Raw genomic sequence first — 21,340 nt, forward strand, 5'->3', positions numbered from 1 at the left:
GGTACCTGAAAGCGCTTAACATTGTTTTCAGTCACATGACACTCTACCCTACAGTATGGCTAGGGACAGCACGGCATAGAACTCATTCTCAAAAAATCCCAGCAGTGAATAATTTATTCTACCAAAACAGCTGTGTTACTCATGAGAGAGGTTAATACTAGTATTGCTAAAGGTTGACTTGCCCATACATCTTTACTGTTTTGTCATAATGTTCAACTAGGAATGTCCCACTATTTCTTACTCAATTTATATGCTTTCTGACTGCATTAACTCTTTATAGATAGTAGCAATCCTTAAAAGATCTTTCATGTCTACTTAACATTACTGAAGTTTCTTTTGTATATCAACAGAAGTTTGTTTATTATTCATTCCGTAATGGATGGTTCACCAGTGCATCTCTCCACTGCTGCTGACTGCAATATGTTGGCATGCCCAGTGTACTGATCAGTGATGCCATCTAAACTCTAGTTTAAAAAGTATACACATATCCTGAATTTGCCAGACATCTAAACAGGCAACGAGAAAAAGTCCCCCATGGTAGAAAATTATTGCCCTATACAAATGTAAGATATGCTAAAAGACCGAACTCATTAATTCTTACTAAATGTCTTCTCTATTGAACAAGGCCTTCAAGTTTATCATAACACGCATGAGTTAATAACTGTAGTTGCAATTCAGATGCACTTGATTGGAACCATAATAGACCTTTCTTCTTATATTTGTTTTGCTACCATGGTGCTTGTTGTCTTTAAAGTGCAAAATGATAGTCCAGCATGTAATTAGTTGTGATGAGCATAGTAGTCAGAGGGTATCCTCCTTTGCTCCGTTTTCTGAAAGTTGGTGTCTTTTTTTCGTAGCAGTAACTGTAATGTGCTCTAGAGATATAGGTAACCCACTTGATTTCTTCCTTTTTGATCCCGTTTTTCATTCTTTATTTTCCTTCTTGGGTTAAAATAGCTTTACTTGGAAGTATACAATTGTGCAACTGATTATTATCAGTGTACGGATGTACATCTGAACTTGTGAAGAAGGTGGAAATAAAACTCAGCAATCCTGTCACGTTAATTAGGAAAGTAGACCCTTCCCTTTCTATAGCACATATAGAAAACATTTAATGTACTGAATATACAGCAGAAATTCACAAAAAGAGTGAAAATAACAAGAGAAAACTCCAGTGTGAAGTTTTTGAGCACTGTAGCTCTCAAAGATAAAACTGTTCAGTCCTTAAACTGGATAATATTTTAATGTTAATATTCAAATTCAAAGTCTTCTTTTAAGGCTGTAGTCCTAATACACTTGTTCCCATTTAATCAAGCTAGAAATAGGCCTCACTTCCGCTACATTCCAGTCCTTTTTGTAAACCTGGCAGCTGAATATAATAAATAAATGAAAAAAAAAGGGGCAGGGGGTTAGTAGTAATCTCATCCATCAGCTGAACTGTTCCTGATATTCTCTTGGCATCTTGACCAAAAAAAAGCACCAAAAAAAAAAACAAAAGAAAAGAAAGAAAGAAGGAAATAGAAAGGTTATTGAGAGGTAAATAACAAAATGCCAAAGAGCTTTTTCCCAAGAAACCATCTGCTCCAATCACCACAAAATTGTGCAAGCGTTGTGTTTTACTTCTTAATGCCTGAGGGGAGTTTTTTGCCAATATTTCCAAGCCAACTTACAGGCCAAATGAGCAATCAACAGATTGATAGCTGCAGCCTCTGGAGCAATGATTTGGCTAGTGGGATATATGTCTGATCAATGAGGAACTCTGGGAGGTGCAAGTAGAGGTTTTGAGTGATTATGGTAATAGTGAAACTGCCCAGAAGGTGTGACAAACAAACCATGAATATTGAAATACACCAAGGCATAACTATACCTTTACTGAGAGAGGCTGCCTCAATGAGTATCTGCACATTGTCGGCAGAACTATAAAGTTGCTGATTTTGCAGACATTTCTTCCTCAGCTTGATAAGTTAATATATATTGTTTAACATGATAATGTAGCAAGCTGTTGTTTTGTGGTTTGAAAGCCAGCTGCATTTGATTGATGCCAGGAATGGAAGTATTTATAAAATGACACTGAATTAGAAGTAGTCAGTTTATGGGTCTGGGGAAATGAATCTTTTATGAAGAATAAAACTTTATGATGAAGGAGTAATACTGAGGAAGTGTGCATCTTGAATTAAACTCTTTTGGACCAGATGCATACCGTAGAGCCTCTTAAAATAAAAATTTTTGTCACTGTATTTTTAGGAAAGAGATCTCTGTAAACATTATCTTTTGTGATGGTCCAATCCCAAATGTATGGTCATGTGTGTTCTCTCTGTGAACACATCAACTAGGATAGGAAAGTTTTTCCCTGGAAATATAGATAGCAGACTTCTCCAAAAGATCCCTGGAATATATTTTAGCTGCTGCTTTAAAGCTGTTGTGATTTTTGAGGCATCAACCACAAATACTAGCCCATTCTTGCTTTTTGTATATGTGGGTGTTTTTGTTTATTTTGTTTTAATGGAATAGAATATAGAGTGAGTTCTAGTGTGCTTTGAAATGAATGGACAGCCTTGAACTCTGGTTAGTTTGCAAACCTGCTTGTAAGCACAAGAGCATAAAGGATATGTTTCTGAGGATAAGCCATTCTCAGCATGGCCGCAGAAGCCTAGCACCAACTTGCAACTCAGTGCAAGGGCTTCCCTTTTGTTTTCAGCTGCAGTATTCAGCAGCTCCTCTGGTTGTTGTAGAGATGCGAGCATAGAGGTGATGTTTAAAGAGGTGTAGTTTTCTGTATTGATGTTCACGAACAGAAAACAGGTACAACCTTACATAGACTGTACTAATGCATAATGACATCTAAAGACAACCCCAAATTTTATATGCATTTTTACATCTGTTATATGAACTTGTGAGAACAGAATAACTTTTACTTAAATGTAAATGTGGCTTTGATGGTACCTAGAAACCGATGTCTCAAAACTTTTGACAAAAGCAACATAGAAACAAATTGATCCAGTTCTCTACAGCTCTCCTCTTGGAGCTAGCATCTCTATGCAAAATGAATGTAAAATTCTGCTCTTCTGAGTTGCTGGAATTTCTTATCTGTATGCACCAGAGGAATGATTGCACAGAACAAGATAATGTCCAGTGAGTTGGAAGGTTAAAGAGCTGCAGCTGGCAAATCAGAATCAGATTCAGCCATTGTATTAAGCCAGTTTTATGCCAGAGTAACTTGAGATTGGGGATATACATCAGATAGATCTTAAAATCTACACATGGCTTCCACAGTCTTATAATCAGAAATATTTCAGGAGAACTGTCTAAGACAACTATATAAACAGGATTTCTACCTGATTATATGTTTTAATCAGTTCAGCTCATCTAATAGATTAATAATTGTAACAACTGTATATTTATTTAAAATATAGTCTAATGTGCTTGAGTATAGCATCTTATTATATTGCATTTTTCAGCAGAGTTGCGTACTGAAACCCACTGAATTTCACTTGTACTTGGGCACTCTTTAGGATCCCTTGAAGATTTGTCTTAATTTTTATTTATTTCACTGAAGTCTTGTGACTTAGGAGATCTTCGTGAAACTCATTGTCTAATATAAATAATCTTCTCGGAATGCGATAAATATCTAAAAATAGCACAGTGTGTTGTACTTGTGAAAAGAGGGTGAATCTTTATTCTTCAAAACAGAAAGCTGATCTTTTTTCTTTTTTCTTCTGAAGAAGTCTCAAACAAAGTAGGTGAAAATATCAGGGCTAGGATCATCTTGTAATATTGGAAAACATGGCATGGCATCCAGTGGTAAGCTTCTTTTTGAGTTGTCTGACCTTTAATCACTGGTGAATAAAACCAACATGCTGTCAGATCTCTGTTATTTTTCTCAAGGGGGTAACTCTGCCTGAAGTAGCAACGAAGCAAAACCTTTGAGAGCTTATATTCAAGGTCACTACAACCAGAAGCAATGCTTTGTACTCTGGGAAGTACAGCAAAAGAATAAAAGAAGAAACATATCTAACCAAGCCAGTTGCGTTTGTTTAACAGTGAACCAGGCAGTTGTTATGTCAGCCTATAAATGAAGCTGGGTTTGTTTTTACTTTTACCACAGTATTTCATTTTTATTTGATTTTTAAGTGATCTGTGCTTCAAGACCTTCACAAAGAATATAAACTCACTGTTTATCATTGTACATGAATGACACATATTTTTGTTCTGCAGGCACATCCAATGTAATGTCTTAGGCCTTGTCTGTACCAGAAGGTTTTAATCACTTGTAGTTATTTTGCCACAAAAAGCTATGTGGATACTGAGAACAGAACATATGGTCTTACAGATCTGTTAAGAAATGAAAATGTTGTATTTGAAATGTTTTTATCATGATATTTTAAAATAATACTTGCCCACTGAAAGTCTATGAGGGAAAAGAAAGGGTTATCCACCACATAAGAATTAATCTTTAACAAGGAATTATAGCTAACTTTGACATTGTCGTTCACGCAACAGAAAATATGGTTTCAGTCCTAAGCTACTTAAACGTTAATTTTATAGTTGATGTTAATTGGATAGTTGATGGAATTTGATAAATTGTTTTAGTTGGGATTTGAGGCAAAAGAATGGATACCTTCCTAGATTCCTTGTTTGTATAAAGTTTGCTAATACCTTTTGCATTAATTTGTTACTTAACTTTGATTCACCATTGAAACTAGTTTGTTGATTTGATCACTACTTTTTTACTTGGTAGGATTTTATTCTTTCTTTGAGTCAGTATTACCAGAAATACTTTAGTTTTGGTGTGATGATATATTACTTTTAGTTAGATTTTTTTTAAAATAATGCTTACATTTATACCTATAAATGAACTGATTAAGAAATTATAATGGTCTAGGGGTGAATATCTCACGGTTCAGCCCAGGTGGCTAATTACTTCCTTTCTTTCATTCTCAATGTACTGCACAAAGCAAATAAAAGAATGCTATGACAGAATTTTGTAGGCTATGTCAGTCTCTGGTGTGCCTGTCTAAGGGAGAGGAAAAGACTTGATCCTGTGATGCAGGAGCATGTGTTCCACTAGCTAAGTAGAGAATTGGCACCATCTCAGTCCTCCCTGTATTAACTGTGATGTAGAAGAAGAGTGAGGTTTTTCCTCTGTACATCATTTAGGAATTTGTGCAGTCAACGGTGTTTACCTTATTGCACTCTATAGCAGAACTGTATGCTGTAGGATTTGCATGCTAAAAAAGCCTTCATCACTCAAAGGATAGCCTGGCAATAGAGGTGGGGGTTGAGGCTGATACATTAAGCCCATAAATTTGTACAAATTGAAATTACAATAACATAGGCTTTAATCATTACAAAAATTTTTATTGACAGAAATTATAATGGCCAATCAATTCTGAAACTGTGCAAGATTTTGAAATGAAAACAGAGACATTTCTCTTATTTCAGCATTTTCATCTTCATCATAAATATCCTGTAGACTTTCTACCTCTAGAATTTAAAGTGAAGAAGATACATCTGTAGTTCATTTAGTGAAATGCACTTAATATGGATGGCAACGAAGCATAAAAATATGGGGAACTTATGTTAGAGTCATATGTCTGTTGCAAACCATAAATGCTAGTCTTTTGTTGTTGGCTCAGTAGCAAGTAAAAATAATACAAGCACAAGTACAGACTAAATATCAGGTGAAACTACTTTGTGGTCTTGATGAGATAATTATGGATTGTACCCACCTGTTTCTCACATGTGAAGGCAGTATAATTTTACATGTTATTGCTAACTGCATTCTGTTGTCTGTCCACCTTTCCCTTAGGAACGACTGTGATGCGTATGACAGCATTTGATGCTGATGACTCTAGCACAGACAATGCTCTTCTGCGATATAACATCCTCAAACAGACACCTACCAAACCATCTCCAAATATGTTCTATATTGACCCAGAAAAGGGAGATATCGTTACAGTGGTGTCGCCTGTACTGTTGGATCGTGAGGTAAGTGAACATGTTTCTATCACCAGTCTGACATTTTAATGTTTGTGCCTATAATCTTCTGTGGTGTGAAAAGAGGTTCAGAGTATTGCGGGGGTAGGGATTCAGATGTTCAACTTTGAGGAGGTTGTTAAGAGTTTTGTTTATTTCTTATTTGGGCATAAGAAGTTATACGCTCTGATCAATATTTATAAATCTAGTAGTTCATAATTTCTGGGCAAGACATTTAGTATTGGATGGTGAGAGCAAAGATCTGAGGAAGAAGTGGAATTCAACTTGGAGTTACCAACTGACTGGAAGTAAAAAAAAAACCAAACAACAAAACCCTAACTGTGGATATAGGTTGCTATGAGATTGTTACAGTTTGGTGCTTTAAATCCTTTTCTAGAATTTCCTTTTTATTGAGTGGACTTAATGGACTAATTAACTTGGTACCCCATAGGCAAAAAGTGAAAATACAAAAAAGGAATAATAAAGGGACAGGTAGCCTGCATGTGGTTTCAAGGTGAATTACCATAGTGGCAAAATCTATGTTTGTTATACATCATTAACATTGTGAGAGCATCAATTGATAGCAAAGAAAGCTTAGGTATGATCATTTCATGTTCAGAAGATAGTAAATTAGAGCCAATCTGTTAAAACAAAGGCTTCGTTATCAGAATATATGAGATCTGGGCACCAATACAATGATGACCTAAACAGTTACTGTATAAATCACCATTTCCTTTGATTACATAGCCCTGTATGCTCTTAGGTTTCTGGAGATGACCAAGTTCTTTTCTTGCAAGCTGTTTCAGGTATGTGCTGATCTACTGAACTTGTCTTCTAAGTTGGTTAGATTCAGGACTGTGCAATGTTCTCAATATTCAGCACGTTATTTCTCATTTTAACCAGATGAAAATGATGCCCATACCACTTCCCATTTTAGGTGAGTCGTTTTTCTGCAGGCTTTTCCAACAGCAGATATTTAATGGGTAAACCAGACACATAATCCAGACACATAGTGCAGTAAAACTAAGGTCTGGGCCTGTAGATCTGTCTATTAAGTTTAGAGAGTTTCCAATTCTTTCATACTTGTGTGGCTGGCCCCAGAATCATGACCAAGTTAAGATTTATATAATCACTACCTTTTTGCCTCAAGTTTCCCTTCTAAATTCATTGTTTCAGTTCAAAAGCTTTATACTGTTTTCTAAAGTCAGTTTAGGTATTTTTATTCCTAATAGATAACCGTTCCCCAGATTAAACCAATTTACTCAAAATTAGAAAATCAATGGAAGGGAATGAACATGCCTGCTTTTCCTAGTATCTTCCAAAGGTCACTGGTGATTCATGAAATAATGATGTTGTCTCCATATAAGAAGGCCGGCCTCAATCGAATGAGTATTACAGCTGGGTAGTATATCCTGAAAGCAAGATCTGAATTCCTCATGATTTTTAATAATTGTCAATTCAATACCTTTACTTTGAAGGTGACATGGCAAGCTGCAGTCTTGTTGAAACAGCAAAGTAATTTTTGTTGTTGCTGCAAATGCTATATGTTTTATGAGCCAAAACATAGAGCTGTGTGAAATTTTAACACTAAAAGCAAGCATTATCTACAGTTAAAGTCCAGTCTAATATTGTCTTGGCAGGTGAGATGCTTGGGAAAAAGTATGTTTTCCATTTCTTCACAAAATGCTCTGTGTTGTACTCTCCGTCATCTTTGTGGGTTCAGCCTCTTCTCCCCCTTCCAGCTTATGTATGTCTTGTGTAGAAACTGGTAGTCGTGCCTCCTTTTTTAGATCTGTGGAGCTAGCCATTCATGGTCAAAGATGTACGACTTCTATTTTTAACCATAATAGCAGCTTTTGGGGACAAGCAGCCTAATGATCCTATTCTGAAAAATTCTAGGTATGAACATAATCTTGATACTATATAAATAACTCTTACGTATTTCTATGTAGCTCATGAGATTGAATTATTGTAAAAGAATTGTCTGCCTCAGGTAGAGAGGGACAGGAGTAACATCTGGAGGAGGAAATGTCTGTCTAGCTGCTGCTTAGGGAATAAGGTATCTGCATATCACCAGGCTTGAAGAAGTGACTTTCAGGATGCTGGAAAGTTGGTGGGCAGGAGGGAGTACTATTTGCCACTCCTCTGTAGGATATCAGCTGATATTTGTGCTTTATTGTTATGATATTTTCTCTGGTGAACCTTTGTAGATCTTAAATGTTTTGGTTATTTATCACAATCTTCTATGAAGTGCATTGTAGAAACGTGGAACAAAGAAACAATCTTTCCCCTGAAAGCCTTGCTAGTAGGTGTGTAACATCAGAGAACAAAAAATGTATATAGAGGCATTTGAGCGATGGTTGGACAAAGACCGCATGAAACAGTATTTGTGAACAGGAGAGAGGAACGCTTTTACCTTCTGAGTTCTTACCTTTCTTTTGTTGGCATCCCAGTGGAGAATGTATTATAGTAGACATGCATAGGGAACAGCAAGGTTTTTTGTCAATGTTTTCCATTGCTTGGAAAAGAGAATCGATGTTGAACAACTCAGTTCATCCTTTTTGATGGGTCAGCGGTATTTGCAGGTAACTGGGTGTAGGTCATGAAGATACACACGGTATTTGTGTGGCGGGGGTGTGGGTGCATTCCACAGCTCCAGAAACTGCAAAAATTGGTCCTGGTGAATCTGATTATTCATGACTGCCAATTCAAACGAGCAGCTTATCCTAGATTTTACTTAAACTTTAAATTGGGTCAATTGCCTGTGATTTTTCTGTCTTTTGTTAGCTCTATTTTCTATTTGAATCTTAAAAGTGAGTACCAGTCAAAAGTGGGTTATTCTTAGTTGTTCCTTGTAGGTGTACTGTTTAAAACTGTATTAGCCCTAGACACCAATTAAGAAGCTGAATTAAAGTAAAAATTTCTGTGGGATGGACATGGAGAAGGGAGAAAACTATTTCTCCTTAATAATATGTATATGCGCCAGAGGTTGATATGAACTCTTTTAAAGTATGTTAAAACACTGATTAAAATTACTCATATTTGCCACCTCTTTTAGTAAGTTTGGATCTTGATGCTCTTGGGAAACTTTCCATTTCATTTAAGACAAACTAAAGGAATATAAATTGTTTGGGGTTTAGTTTTGGTCTTTTTTTTAATTTTAAGTATCATTTATTTTGTGTTTGTGCACCAGAGGGCACAGGAGACTTGGGTGTATTGCCCAGTGGGATGTGGAGATACAAAGAATCTGGCAGGTTTTGCACATACTGTATAGTCCATATTATTTTTCCATGCTTCAAGATTTTCAGAAAAGTTGCTTTGGCATAGCCTCAGAAATTCTTATTTCAGTGCAAAGAATCAAAATACAGGTATTTACCCTAAAGTAAAATAACGTTTGGCCATCTAGAGAGCTCATTTTTTGTATTCAATTGAATATATGTGGGAGAGTCTTAGTGTGCATAAGTAAACATCTAGGTTAATAATTTTAAGGAGATGAAAATCGAATGAAACATTTTTTTCTTTTAGAATTAAAGGTAAATTCTAAATTGGCACTTTTAAAATAACACAAAATTTAAAAGAAAGGAAGAAGGGAAAGAATTAACTTTTTTCTGGTGAACCTCAACTGTGCATCTGCTTGTTCTTTTAGCTACATGGATCGTCTCAAAATGAATACAATTTTGTTAAATTCCTACAAGCCTTCAAAATTTCTGTGACTGGCATTTATTTGGTCTCTTGCTAAATTGAGAGTATGGATAAGGGAGTACTCCCTGGTGTGTTAGGTGACCTCTCTTTCAAAGGCTATTCCAAACCTCTTCTGTGCATAAGGCAGCAGAAGGAATATGTAATGTGAAAGGCATCACTCTCTCTTTAGGGTTGTTTTCTTTCTCGCACTATCTTGAAACAGAAAGGTCGTCTTGGGTCTTTTCTTTGGGTTGCCTGTCTGCTTTCAGATCCCCAACCTAGATTTTTTTTTTTTTTTTTTTTTAACTTTGGTACTAATTGAATGGGTGTTTGATTTAGCATGGATGGGTGACAGTGTGTGCTTTGGAGCTATTTCTGTGGTATAGTATCACCTACAAAAGCATTAAGCAAAAAAGTCATTCTCTCCAGTATGCAGAAAAAGCATATGTATGAATCCCACAGATTACATCCAGCAAACTGCTAAGTGCTTTTGATTTCCATTGACATCTGCTGAGGGAAGCTGAGTGCTTCATGCCTCCAAGGAAAGACTTAGCACCATGCAGGATTTGTATGGCCTGAATCTACCAGCATATTTTTATTAATAAATTTTTCAGATTCAAAATTGTTTCCAAAAGTGCATGATCCTCAGGGTTTGCAGCAAAACTCAGATAATTTCTCAAAGAACATCCATTTTCATTTTCAGAAGCAGGTAAGGACATATTTTTGAAGATTAATGTGTTTTTTTTTCTTGTGGGAGTTAGGCATCCTTGAATGTGTCAGCAATAAAGATTGAAGAGTGTTAGGGGGCAAATTATACCTCCAGATATCCATTGGAGAATACATTTTGATTCATAAATTCAGAGAAGAAGGATGCCCTCCATTAAAGTGTATGGTCTAAATGACCTGAAATAGAGCACAACAGGAAAAAAAAGGGGGTGGGGGGAGAAGAAAAAGAAAAAAAGAGGAAAGAAACCTTGAGGAAATGTCCTGAATTTTGTATTTCAGGGATGGAGAGTCCATTTCAAAGTGACACTTCCCTGCAGTGAAAGAAAAATGATGCTCCTCATGTGCATAGGAGGAGAGAATTCTTGTAGTCTTGTAGAATCAACTCTTAAATTTCCTTTATGGATCAGTAATCAGTTTTTCTGCTTACTCATAATGCTATTTTGCCAGTGTTACAGACCCCCCTGCTCTGCAGGAAAGTACCTGTATGATTTGTATAAGTCTTATATGACTAAAGTACTATAAGAAAGCTGCCACCACAGTTGCTTCAGTGAAATATTTACTTCTCGCAGTTTGAGGAGTAATATGCTTTTGATAGGAACTGCTGTGCTTAATTTGAATTAACGTTAACAAATAGTTTGAGATATCTGCTACATGTTGGACTATGTGCTGTCCCATATGTTTTTAAAAACCCCTTCTCAAGAAAACCAATGCAAGTATTCTGTGATTCTGAGAAACCCTAGGCTAGATTCAGTTAAATGAAATGTATGCTCTGCAGTGAGACTGACACTCGGTGTGCCTGCGCAAGCCACGCCACCATTTCAGTAACCAAGTGCTATATTCTGTAACCATTTGAACCAATCTTGGTGCATCAATCTACCATTATTTGTATCATATATACCTTTCCCTCCCTTTATTACTTGAAAACATAGAGCTGAAAGCCTTATGTCATAAACAATGAGAAACCTGGAGTTACATTAGCCCATCCTGCTCATGTTTATGTGGACTGCTTGTAATAACATAGTAGCTGGCTGAGCCTCCCGTTTAACTGGATGGCTCTAAGATTTAAACTGCAACAAAAAGCAGTGAGTAACTAGCAAATACCCGTTTCTGTCCATACACTGATGAATGACTGTACAGTGTCTAGCAATTTTTCAAGTCAACTGCAGCCCACTGATACATATTCACCAATACACTGCTCGCGTGAAGGAATGAATGCTTGCATAAATGTTCTTTACAGTATTCAACCAGTTCTGCTGTGATAAGTAAATCACAGCATTCTTGTTGATAGAGCATAAGTTCTCTGAAGGGGTAGCAGTAGGAAATAGAAAAAGCTTGTCCACTTCTGCAGATGGACACTACCCTCTTTATCCATATCTTCCATTTTGGAGATATGTGTCTTAAGCAGTCAATATACTTATTACTTACTCAATCTAAATGCAAATGTTGAACCAACAGTGCACTCTCATTTTTAATGAAAAGATATTAATCTTTTCAGAGAACGCATTCCACATTTGATCTTCATATTAACCTCTAAAATATTCATATTTACAGTGATTGTGGGAAAACATATACCTTGGAGCATATCAGCTCTGAGTTGGAATAATTGTATCATTTTGTCTTGTCTTCTCAGACAGAATTCCCGCTTGCACACCTTTAACTTGTTTTGCAATGTAATAAATTCCATAGCTGGACCTCAGTTTCTGTGGTTTGGTTTTTTTTGTGTGGTTTGTTTTTTGGTTTGTTTTTTTTTTTTTTTTTAGTGTCAGATTTGGCAATACCTCATATTTCTTTTCTGCTTAAAATACAAAACAAACAAGAGATTCATCCTTTCCCTTGATTAATGCATTTCTTAGACTATGGTTTCTGATGCCTGTACGTGTGAGGAGCAGTGGGTCTTCAGTCAGAGAAAAAGTGCTGGGTCTTTGGTCTCTTTTCAGAGATTATTCCATAGTCCATTGTGACTCAAATAGTAGAAAAGTAGAAAAATGGGGAGAAGAAAGCTTCCAGTTATAATGCTAGCTTATGAACAAATGGACAGAGAGATGGAAAGTGCTTGCTGGTGAGATGTAAACTCATATTTAAAGTTAAGTTTATGAGGAACTTTCCAGCATTGGGACTTAAATGTCTGCAGTGAGAAAGAATCTTATTTTACTACATGTACCAGTAATTCTTAGTTTGATTCTTATTATGTTTTTGGTGAGTAAGCTCATTAACCCATTCTTAAATCTTGTGAGGCTATGCAAAAGAGGTAAAAAATTATATGTTAAAATATAAGTAGTGTGATTCTGATTAGGAATAGTAAAGATTCCCATTGCCAGAACATTAGAAAAATTGTTCATTTAAGGGAGAAAAAAAAAAAAAAAAGATTGGATCTGCATAAAGCTGTAGTGGCAGAATTTCTGCAAATCCTTCATTACATTATTATTACCTGTTTCTACTTTCATTTAATTCAACACAGTTTGATAGTCAGATTTTGTAATTTTCTGACAATAATATGGACCAGATTTTCTTTTCTATAAAAATCTGTGAGGGATGAACATAATGCATCAGGAACCTCACAGGCAGCCATTTCAGCACAATGTTACTGACTCTTTCTGTGCAGTGAATATAATATCAAGATCACAAGGCAGATAAATCACGGAATGGCTTTTCTTCAAAACACTAAGCACAACATGTAAGAATTCTACCTCTGGAAAAAATAAAACCCTTGGGTGAACAAACACATTTGCCTTCTTTGTAAACGGAAGGCTCACTGACTAAGCTACTGTTTTTACTCTATGTCTTGCATTTACCTTTCGCACCCTGAACTGAGCGTGACTAGCTGCAAAACCCTAGTGACCTCTGGAGTTCCTTTCAAATTCTTGCATTGGCTCCTCTGTGTGGATGGTTGAGGCCACAGCAGGTTTTCCTTTGTGGTCCTAAACTCTGGTTTGTTGACAACAACGTTGTAGGTAGAAACCCCTAGCTATTACAGACTCCAGATTAAACCAATTTCATCCTGCCAGATCTGCTGGCCGACATCCATGTGTAGGTGCTCCTTTAACAATTTCATCCAATATAAACTGGGATAATTGCTATATATACTTCTTAAGCTTTTTAAACTGTAGATTGCAGGTGGGATAAATAATAACTACTTAAGAGGCAGAACTTCTGCAAGGACATGTTTCTCGCCTTTGTGCAGATGAACCACATAAAATCCCAAGCCATCTCTCAAAGGCATCTTTTTTCTGCTTGCTTTCTCTATGTTTCCCTCTGATACTGAGGGAAGAAAAAAGAGCATTCCCAGCTCTTCATGAGGATCTTGGATTTATTTCTTAGATAGGCTACTGGCTCTTCATTCCTCTAGTATGTTATCCACCATAGTATGATAACCAGGTGATTCTCAACTATTGATGACTCCAAGCATCATTTTAAAATACATACTCCTATAATAGCTTACTTCCTGGAAAAGCTTAATATTTTCCACAAGAAGATGTGAATAAGATTTTTCAAACTTTCAGTTCTCTGTAGCTGCACCGAGAAATATTTATATTCTCCCTCTCATGTTTTGGGTTAGGAGTTTTGGTATCACTAGCTCCTGTGGCAGATAGTTTGCTGATCCTCTGGACATGTCACTCATCTAAACATCACAAGTTTCTCTGACAGTGATGTATTGCAGAGAGATTTAAAAAATATGTTCAAGACGCTTACTAAGAGTGATACAAAGGATGATATCAGCTGACCATATACTTTGAATAGAGGCTGATAACTGAAATGTTATCTTTTATGGCTAGAGTTTCTTTATTTAAAAAAATTGAAAGGCATATTAGCTATTTGGATTTTTAGATGTTAAAACCCCATTGTGACAAATGACTATCTAAGAGGAGGAAAAGAAGTGGTGTACTTATAACAAAAAAAAAAAAACCTTCAAGTGGCAGATTTTGCAGAAAGAGATGATAAATTACTAAATACTGGCACATTCTGCTAGTACAAAAGGCCCAATGGTCACTGAAGTTCAGCTGCAATGGAAGATAGTAAAACTTGGAAATTCCAGATTAGAGACATACCATGCATTTTGTAGATGTCTGGGGCAATGGTTTCAGTTCAGGAGAGAGAGGACTGGAAGGGCCAAAAGGTAAGAAAAAATCTGAAAGATTCTCACTGCCCATGTTTTTCAATCCTTTCTTAGGGCCAAGGAATATGACTACATAAGGTAGAAGTAAGTCTCTATTGATTAATCCCAATATACCCTCTTTTTATTGCAGATATCCCTAGTTTCCAAACAGGTTTTGCTGTCTGGATAAGATGAACTCCTCCTTATTATAGAAGTAGTAAGGATGTATCGCAGTTAATGCTTGAAAAAAAAACTTTCTGAGTTTTCTATCTTAAAAGTTTGTTTTTTAAACCAAGTATTAATACTTTCAGAATGCTCAGTGGTTAAGAGAGCAAAAGGGAAAACATCTGGAAGCAGTCAGTTTACAACCAGCATGACTCAAGTAGTTAGTACCGAAAAGTAAATGGAATTACTTCAAAGTCACTATAAGGCATGATTGCCTGGCTATATCAGAGCTGCAGCTCAGAGTGCTTGGGACTCTACAAGAGTTACCCCAGAGATGCCTCAGGAGAGAAAGTTTTGTGCGCTTTAATATGAAAATCAATCACTATTCTTTCTTTTCTCAAAATGCAATAAAGCTTTGGAAACCGAATGATTAACAACTCTACCTTTAGTAAAGAGCAGTATCAAATATATACTTACATACTTGTGGCGGTAAGGGACACTTAATCCTAATATTGTTGGAAATTCACCAAACATATACTCATATGTACGCTGTGTCAGCACCTTGGCGAGGGAGAGAATTACCCAGTGTCAGAAATCAGGATTACATGCTGGTCGTCTTCCCAAGACAAAACGACAAAAAGAAACCCCTTAGATTAAGGTTTAATACCAAAAAGGAAAAAAGAATCTAGCTATAAAACTGTGGTTTGAGTCCAGATTCCTTAACCCATTTTTTTTAACATAAAAAAGGTATTGTCAAATTCGTGTATGGTTATTTTTAGTGTTCCACTAGCATAATTCAGATTTCCCAGTGCCGTTATTGTAGGATAATTCTTCTGGCATCAATGGAATGTTGCTTTTGATTCTCCAAATGCCAATCAGATAACAATCATCTTTCTTGTTTTTTTTTCACTTTCTTTTATCTTTCTTGTTTTCTTATGAATTTCTATTTTTAGACCGTATGTAGCAAAAATTATTTAAAATATGCTGGTTTGTAGGAGATTTTATCTTCATACCATCAACGAGAAAATTCTTTCTCTCCAAATTCTGCCTAATTGTACCTATTCTTTGCACTGAAGTATCTAATTACAGTAACATGAATTAAAATGTGGGAGGGTTTTTTTTTTCAGCTCTTACTCTCAATGTAATTGTATTCTTTTGGCTTCTGTGAAGCATTAGGTAGCATTTCTCTATTTAGTTGTGTCAACATCCCATAGTCCTCAGTCTGTACTATTGAGTTACATAAAACTCTATTCAAGGTTAAAAAAAATGTTCTTAGACTACATGAATAACATCAGGTTTTAGTTTTCTGTTTATATACTCAGTAAATCAATTAAAAGGTAATCTGAGAAGGCAGAATGAGGGTAATGTTGGTATATGTGATTGAATTATACATTTTAGTTCTTGGAACAGATAAATACACAGAAATATCCTAAAGAAACATCCCTTTGAAGAGATGTGGAGATGGATAAATTGATGAATTAAGCATATATAAATACGAAGAGTCATGTTAATCAAATTCTGCTCTGCTTCTCTTTTGGACTGGAGAGTCTACTAATGTTTCACTTGTAATACATTCATGTAACTTTTTGACTATTTGTTTTTAATTTTTATATATTAAGCAAAGTGTAAAATTTGAAATCTTAATTAAAATATAGCTGGAACATCCCAGGGAGACTACTGACAGCCTTTGAATATGTTTTTAGTTGTAAACATTGGACATTACATCCATATTATGTATATATAAAGGTTTCACAAGCTCAAAATTCAAAGCATAAAAGAAGTCATTCAATCATGTGGTTGATTACTGTAGAATTAAAGAAGTTCCATTTACTACAGAAGGGCTAGCCTTTTCTTTATCCACATTTTATACTTTTTTGATATGGCTATGGAAGTTCCCTAAATGATAGATTTTTCCTTGCTGGAAAATCACTGAATTCTCTGATAGTGATTAAAATGCTGCCATTTATGCGTATAATTCAGTTTTGCTGATTACCTTTTGCAGTTTGCTTTTGACATCTTTAATTTGATCTGTCTTGTGTCATGCTTTTTTTTTTTTTTTTTTTTTTTTTTTAAGGCAAACTCAGTCTCTTTGAGAGGAAATCCATAAAGCATCATTCTCCCTGCAGAACAAGTATAAGCAGACTCCTTCAAGACCATATATAAATCACTCTTAAAGGAAGATACTGCTCACTGAGAAAAGTGATTTGTAAACACTTTAAGTTTGTGCCATATTATACTACCATCGTCAAATAGATACCTCCATCTAAAATATGAATTCTGCCTTGTAGGTTGATGGTACCATGGAGCAGTATTTATGAATGTTGACTTTTCTTTTTTGACATACCACATATGGTGTCCTTAGACTATGTTGCCTGACACTGTGCTCATTTAATGATTTTTAGAATACTGGACCACAACCTGCCCTAGATGAGATGTTATTTTCAACATAAGAATTTAATATCCTTGCCACCTTAATTTTTCTTTATACTATTTATACTAGGATGTTGCCTTGCATAAAGTTTGAAAGTACACTTAGATGGACCAGGCAACATATACGCTACAGATGAAATGCATGGTAGCACTGACAGGGGAGGCGAGTTACAATCTTTGAAATGGGAGATAATTCCACTGGCAATGATGAAAATATTTCAGCTTTAAGGGACTGCAACAGAAAAGAGGCCCTAGAATCTGGGCTTTGCTTCTGCAGTGAAGAGGAGGGAAAGTGAATTTTATTCCAAATGTATTTCAGTTTAATAAACATCTGTCATGTATATTTAAAACTGCCATTTCAGGATTGTAATTATATCATCTGAAAATAAGTCCTCCTCAAAAGAGAACTGAAGTGACAGGCTGAAGAAAATGAAACATGACGTTGCTCGTTCTTTCGTCCTAGAGCTAAAATTTAAATTAATTTTCTTCTTCTTGTCAGAAAGTATTTTAATTGGAAATTATTTTTGATTGCAGTTTTCAGAGAGGAATGGGATTCTTCCCGTTGTGTGTGTACAGAAGTTGTTCAGTGTCTCCATAATATTTTACTAAATTAATCATTTGCAGATATTTTAAATAGTTGACAGCTGTACTGGTGATTCTAAAGAAGGTTAGAAAATCTAAAAACCTGAGATAAACATAAAGATTTCCACTTTTTTTTTTTCTGTTGTTCCTTAGCACCTTTGCATACAGCCATGTTGTGTTTGTTGCTATAGTTACCTGCTTGTTGGGAGAAATGAATATTTGATATTAGCAGTAACTAGACTGTAAAAATTAGATATGCTGCTTTGGTTCAATTTAGGTTTATCACAATTTTTTTACAGCTGAATTTCCTTTAAAAATGTTGAGGGAAAGTTATAGAGCCATATTCTTATGGGAGGTACAAGTCTCTATAGCCCTGTAAGTTCATTCACCCTCATTCCACAGTCCTCTGATGAACTAAAAGATCCTAATTAAATTTTCTTCCAGTATACTTTCATTTTCAGCTTTCAGACCTCCTATAATAGGATTTTCTCCTATTAATATCTTAATCTAAATATCACAGAGGATGATGGTAATGATGCCATGGCCATCACAGATGGTGGCTTTCTGTGCTGAAAGAGAGTGATCCAGAAGGGATCAAATATAGGTGTTTGGCCTAATATCTCACTTCTGAATTATTTCTGATTCAGCCGTCACCAGACAGTGAAGCACCAGCAGGTACAGGAATGCAGCTCTAAATAACTATCCAGGTAACAATTCAGTGGAAGTTGCACATTAGAGAGGAAAAAGGTCTGTATAGTAATAAAAAGAACACATGGGTTTATTAGAAAAATTACAAAATTGAAGCAGTTGCTGCGTTGACATTTACCTTAGCATTGCCAGTTTACAGCATGCATGAAAATCTTTGGCAGAAAGAGTGACTTAAGGAAAAATGTTGCGGTGAGACATGTTTTTGTGCAATGCTATCTCACCCATGGGAAGTGACAGAAATCCTGTTGACTGCATTATCTTTCATTACCCTAATTTCTGTTGTCTTAAAATTTCTGAATTGTCTCTGTGTACGTTGGTTAATGTACCCTTGATAGAATACAAAACTTACAGAAGAGACAAACTGAAGGGAGATCACAGTTTCCCTAGAGGATTTCTGCCTTTCAAATGAACCATGAGTGATAGATGGTAAGTGCTGAAAGGAGAGAGAGAGAGTTTTTCAGGGGAATTTGTCAAAAGTGTGCCTCTAATATCTGGAAGTCCAGAGATTTCCACTAATGTGATTAAATGTTTGAGAATACAAGCGAAAGACAATAAAATCTGTGCTGATGGTAATAAAGGTCTGATTTAAGCTCTCTTGAGGTAACTGGAAAGTTGTCTCCATTGATTCTTGCGGCAGACTTTGCAGCAGGTCCAAGGCAGCTGTGCAGCTGAACAGGGGAATTAGAGATAGCAGGGCTTTTTGCTGGACTCTTGACTTCTCACCATTGCCTAATTATAACATTAAGGCATCATGTTCCTGCCTTAAAGGAAAAATAATCACCAGGTTCTGTACACTGTCGTCGCTCCACTTTTAAAGGTAGCACTTTCAGATAACAATAGGTAAAAGCATCGCTTTCAGCAATGTGGCTAAAGAGATGGTTTTAAGAGGTTTAGCGAAGCAAGCTGTGTGGTTCAGCTAGAAAATTCCAGCACTTCAAAATAGATTGCTTTTTTCAAGCCTGTTTTTTCTATGAGAACTGAAAAGGTCTAAGTCCAATCAGAAAGTTTTAGAAACTGGTATGAGTTTGGTTTTGGCTGTGCTTGCAGCAAGAGCTAGTGGTGAGGCAGGGTCCCTCTTACAAAAGGGTAATGTGACTTTCCCCTAGCCACTTGTCTGATGCATTCTTATGCTTCAAGAGGAATGCTTTCCTACCCCCATCTTTCATGCTAGATCTCTCCATACATGTCTAGTTTACTGACCTAGCAAGAGGCTAACCCAGCAAGAGAAGCTTGCTGGGTTGTGGAGTTGAATCGACTCATAGAAATGCCTGGTGCCTCCCAAAACTGTCACTGGGATGGAACCATGTGGCTGAGCAGAGGGACAGGAAATAAAGCCTTTCTTTTTCCGCAGTGGTGAGCCATTCCTTAGCTCAGCTGCTTTGGGTAATCCCCACTCCTAGGTCCACGACTTACTGTCACTTATGTACGTAGTTTTATTGATATAAATTGTTCCTTCTTTCAAGCATGTGTAATGCCTGGAAGCTTATTTAGAAACCCCATATAGAGATTGCATTTAACAGTGCCGCACCAAAATTCTCAACAACCCCCCAAAACAAACAAACAAACAAAAAAAACCTGAACAAAGCCTCAAGAGTTACACTCCATTTCATCCAGCAGCAGAACAGCAGATAAGGCTGGCAAAACACTTTTACCTTGCTGGCTAGCAGTTGTAACGTATCTCAGATTGTACTGCCACTCTGAATTCACTGTACACGGCTGTGGCTCTGTAAAGTGCATCGATTTCCTCCAGAGTAGAGAATGACACAGTTGAAGGCACTTTCCACCTTGTAAAAAATGCCCTCAGCACTATGTCACCACCAACAATATGGCCCTTCTTCTCCAGAGAATAAGAAAATGAATTTGTTTCTTACATAGTAGAAAATTCCGCTAGCGATAGCCTCAAGCCTGCAGTGGATTTTCCATCTTGCCTAATTTGTTATAGGGGTGGGTGTGTTTTTCCCAAGAACTGTCTTCAGGTAACAGGAACATTCATTTCTTTGGTTATACTGGAATACTGGTTATACTGTGGTTATAGCGGAATAGGGAGGACTTGAAATTTCTTGGCTAACAGGGATCCTTGAACTGTTAATTGTGAACTGCTTAAGTACATATTAATTTATATATATGTAAATCTATATATGTACATATATGCATACATAAATTTTTCTTATTTTGCATTGAGAGTTCTTTGAAAGACATTTTATAACTGGCTTGCCTTTAATTGGAAAATGGGACACGGAATTTCATATGATTGTGTTCTGGCTGCCATATCTTAGCATGAAAGGCCAATCACATCACATGGAAAGGTGTAGATACAATTAAATCAAGCTTTTACTAAAGCAACTACAAAAATGAAGCCTCACAACTTGATTTGAGGGAGGAAGTAATCTTTAAAAAAACAAAATCAAGATTTAAGGCTGTGTAAATAAGCAGAATTTCTTTTCAGCTGTAAAGCAGGTCTTGCCTCCTTCCAGGTGGAAGGAGCAGAATACTGAATACCTGGGTTCAAAAACTTTTAATAGAAACTCCTGTCTTGTTAGGCACTTTCCACTAGCATCAATGTATCATCTTGTTATTTTTTCCCTGTAGTTCATATATCATATTTAGTTTATCAGCCTCCATATGAGGCAAAAAGGATTTGATTACATGATCTGACATGTCACAGTTATTTTTGGGAGGGAAAGGGGTTTGATGATTTGATCTTAGTGACTTGTTAAGTTACTCCTACTTGAAGAGATGGGTTTTAAATTAAACTGAGGATATTAGTTTCCAATAGATAAAGCAAGACCTGTTTTTCTTTTTTCATCCCTGAAATGACAGAAAGAAGTATGTAATTTTTGTTTCATGAAGATGCAAGACAGAAAACTGACACAGATTTTGGAATATAAATTAAGAATTTAGATGACATTTTGAGGAAATGGATAAGCAGAAGATGCCTTGTGCTTTAGTTGGAGCAAAGCCTTTCCTTCCCAATCCTAT

General features: G+C 36.2%; 1 protein-coding gene across 3 annotated transcripts in view; it reads left to right on the forward strand.

Annotated features, from left to right (window-relative positions):
• Positions 1-21,340, forward strand: part of CDH13 (cadherin 13) — a 520,720-nt gene that overhangs the window by 357,319 nt on the left and 142,061 nt on the right. For all 3 annotated transcript variants that reach the window (XM_087740241.1, XM_009467298.2, XM_087740242.1), the window contains one exon: positions 5,810-5,988. In XM_087740241.1, coding sequence (XP_087596367.1) covers positions 5,810-5,988 — 179 coding nt within the window. The remainder of the gene's footprint in view (positions 1-5,809; positions 5,989-21,340) is intronic.

The sequence above is a fragment of the Nipponia nippon genome, unplaced genomic scaffold (assembly GCF_047370975.1).
Source record: "Nipponia nippon isolate SJK-2023a ecotype South Korea unplaced genomic scaffold, ASM4737097v1 scaffold_7, whole genome shotgun sequence".
Taxonomy (NCBI): domain Eukaryota; kingdom Metazoa; phylum Chordata; class Aves; order Pelecaniformes; family Threskiornithidae; genus Nipponia; species Nipponia nippon.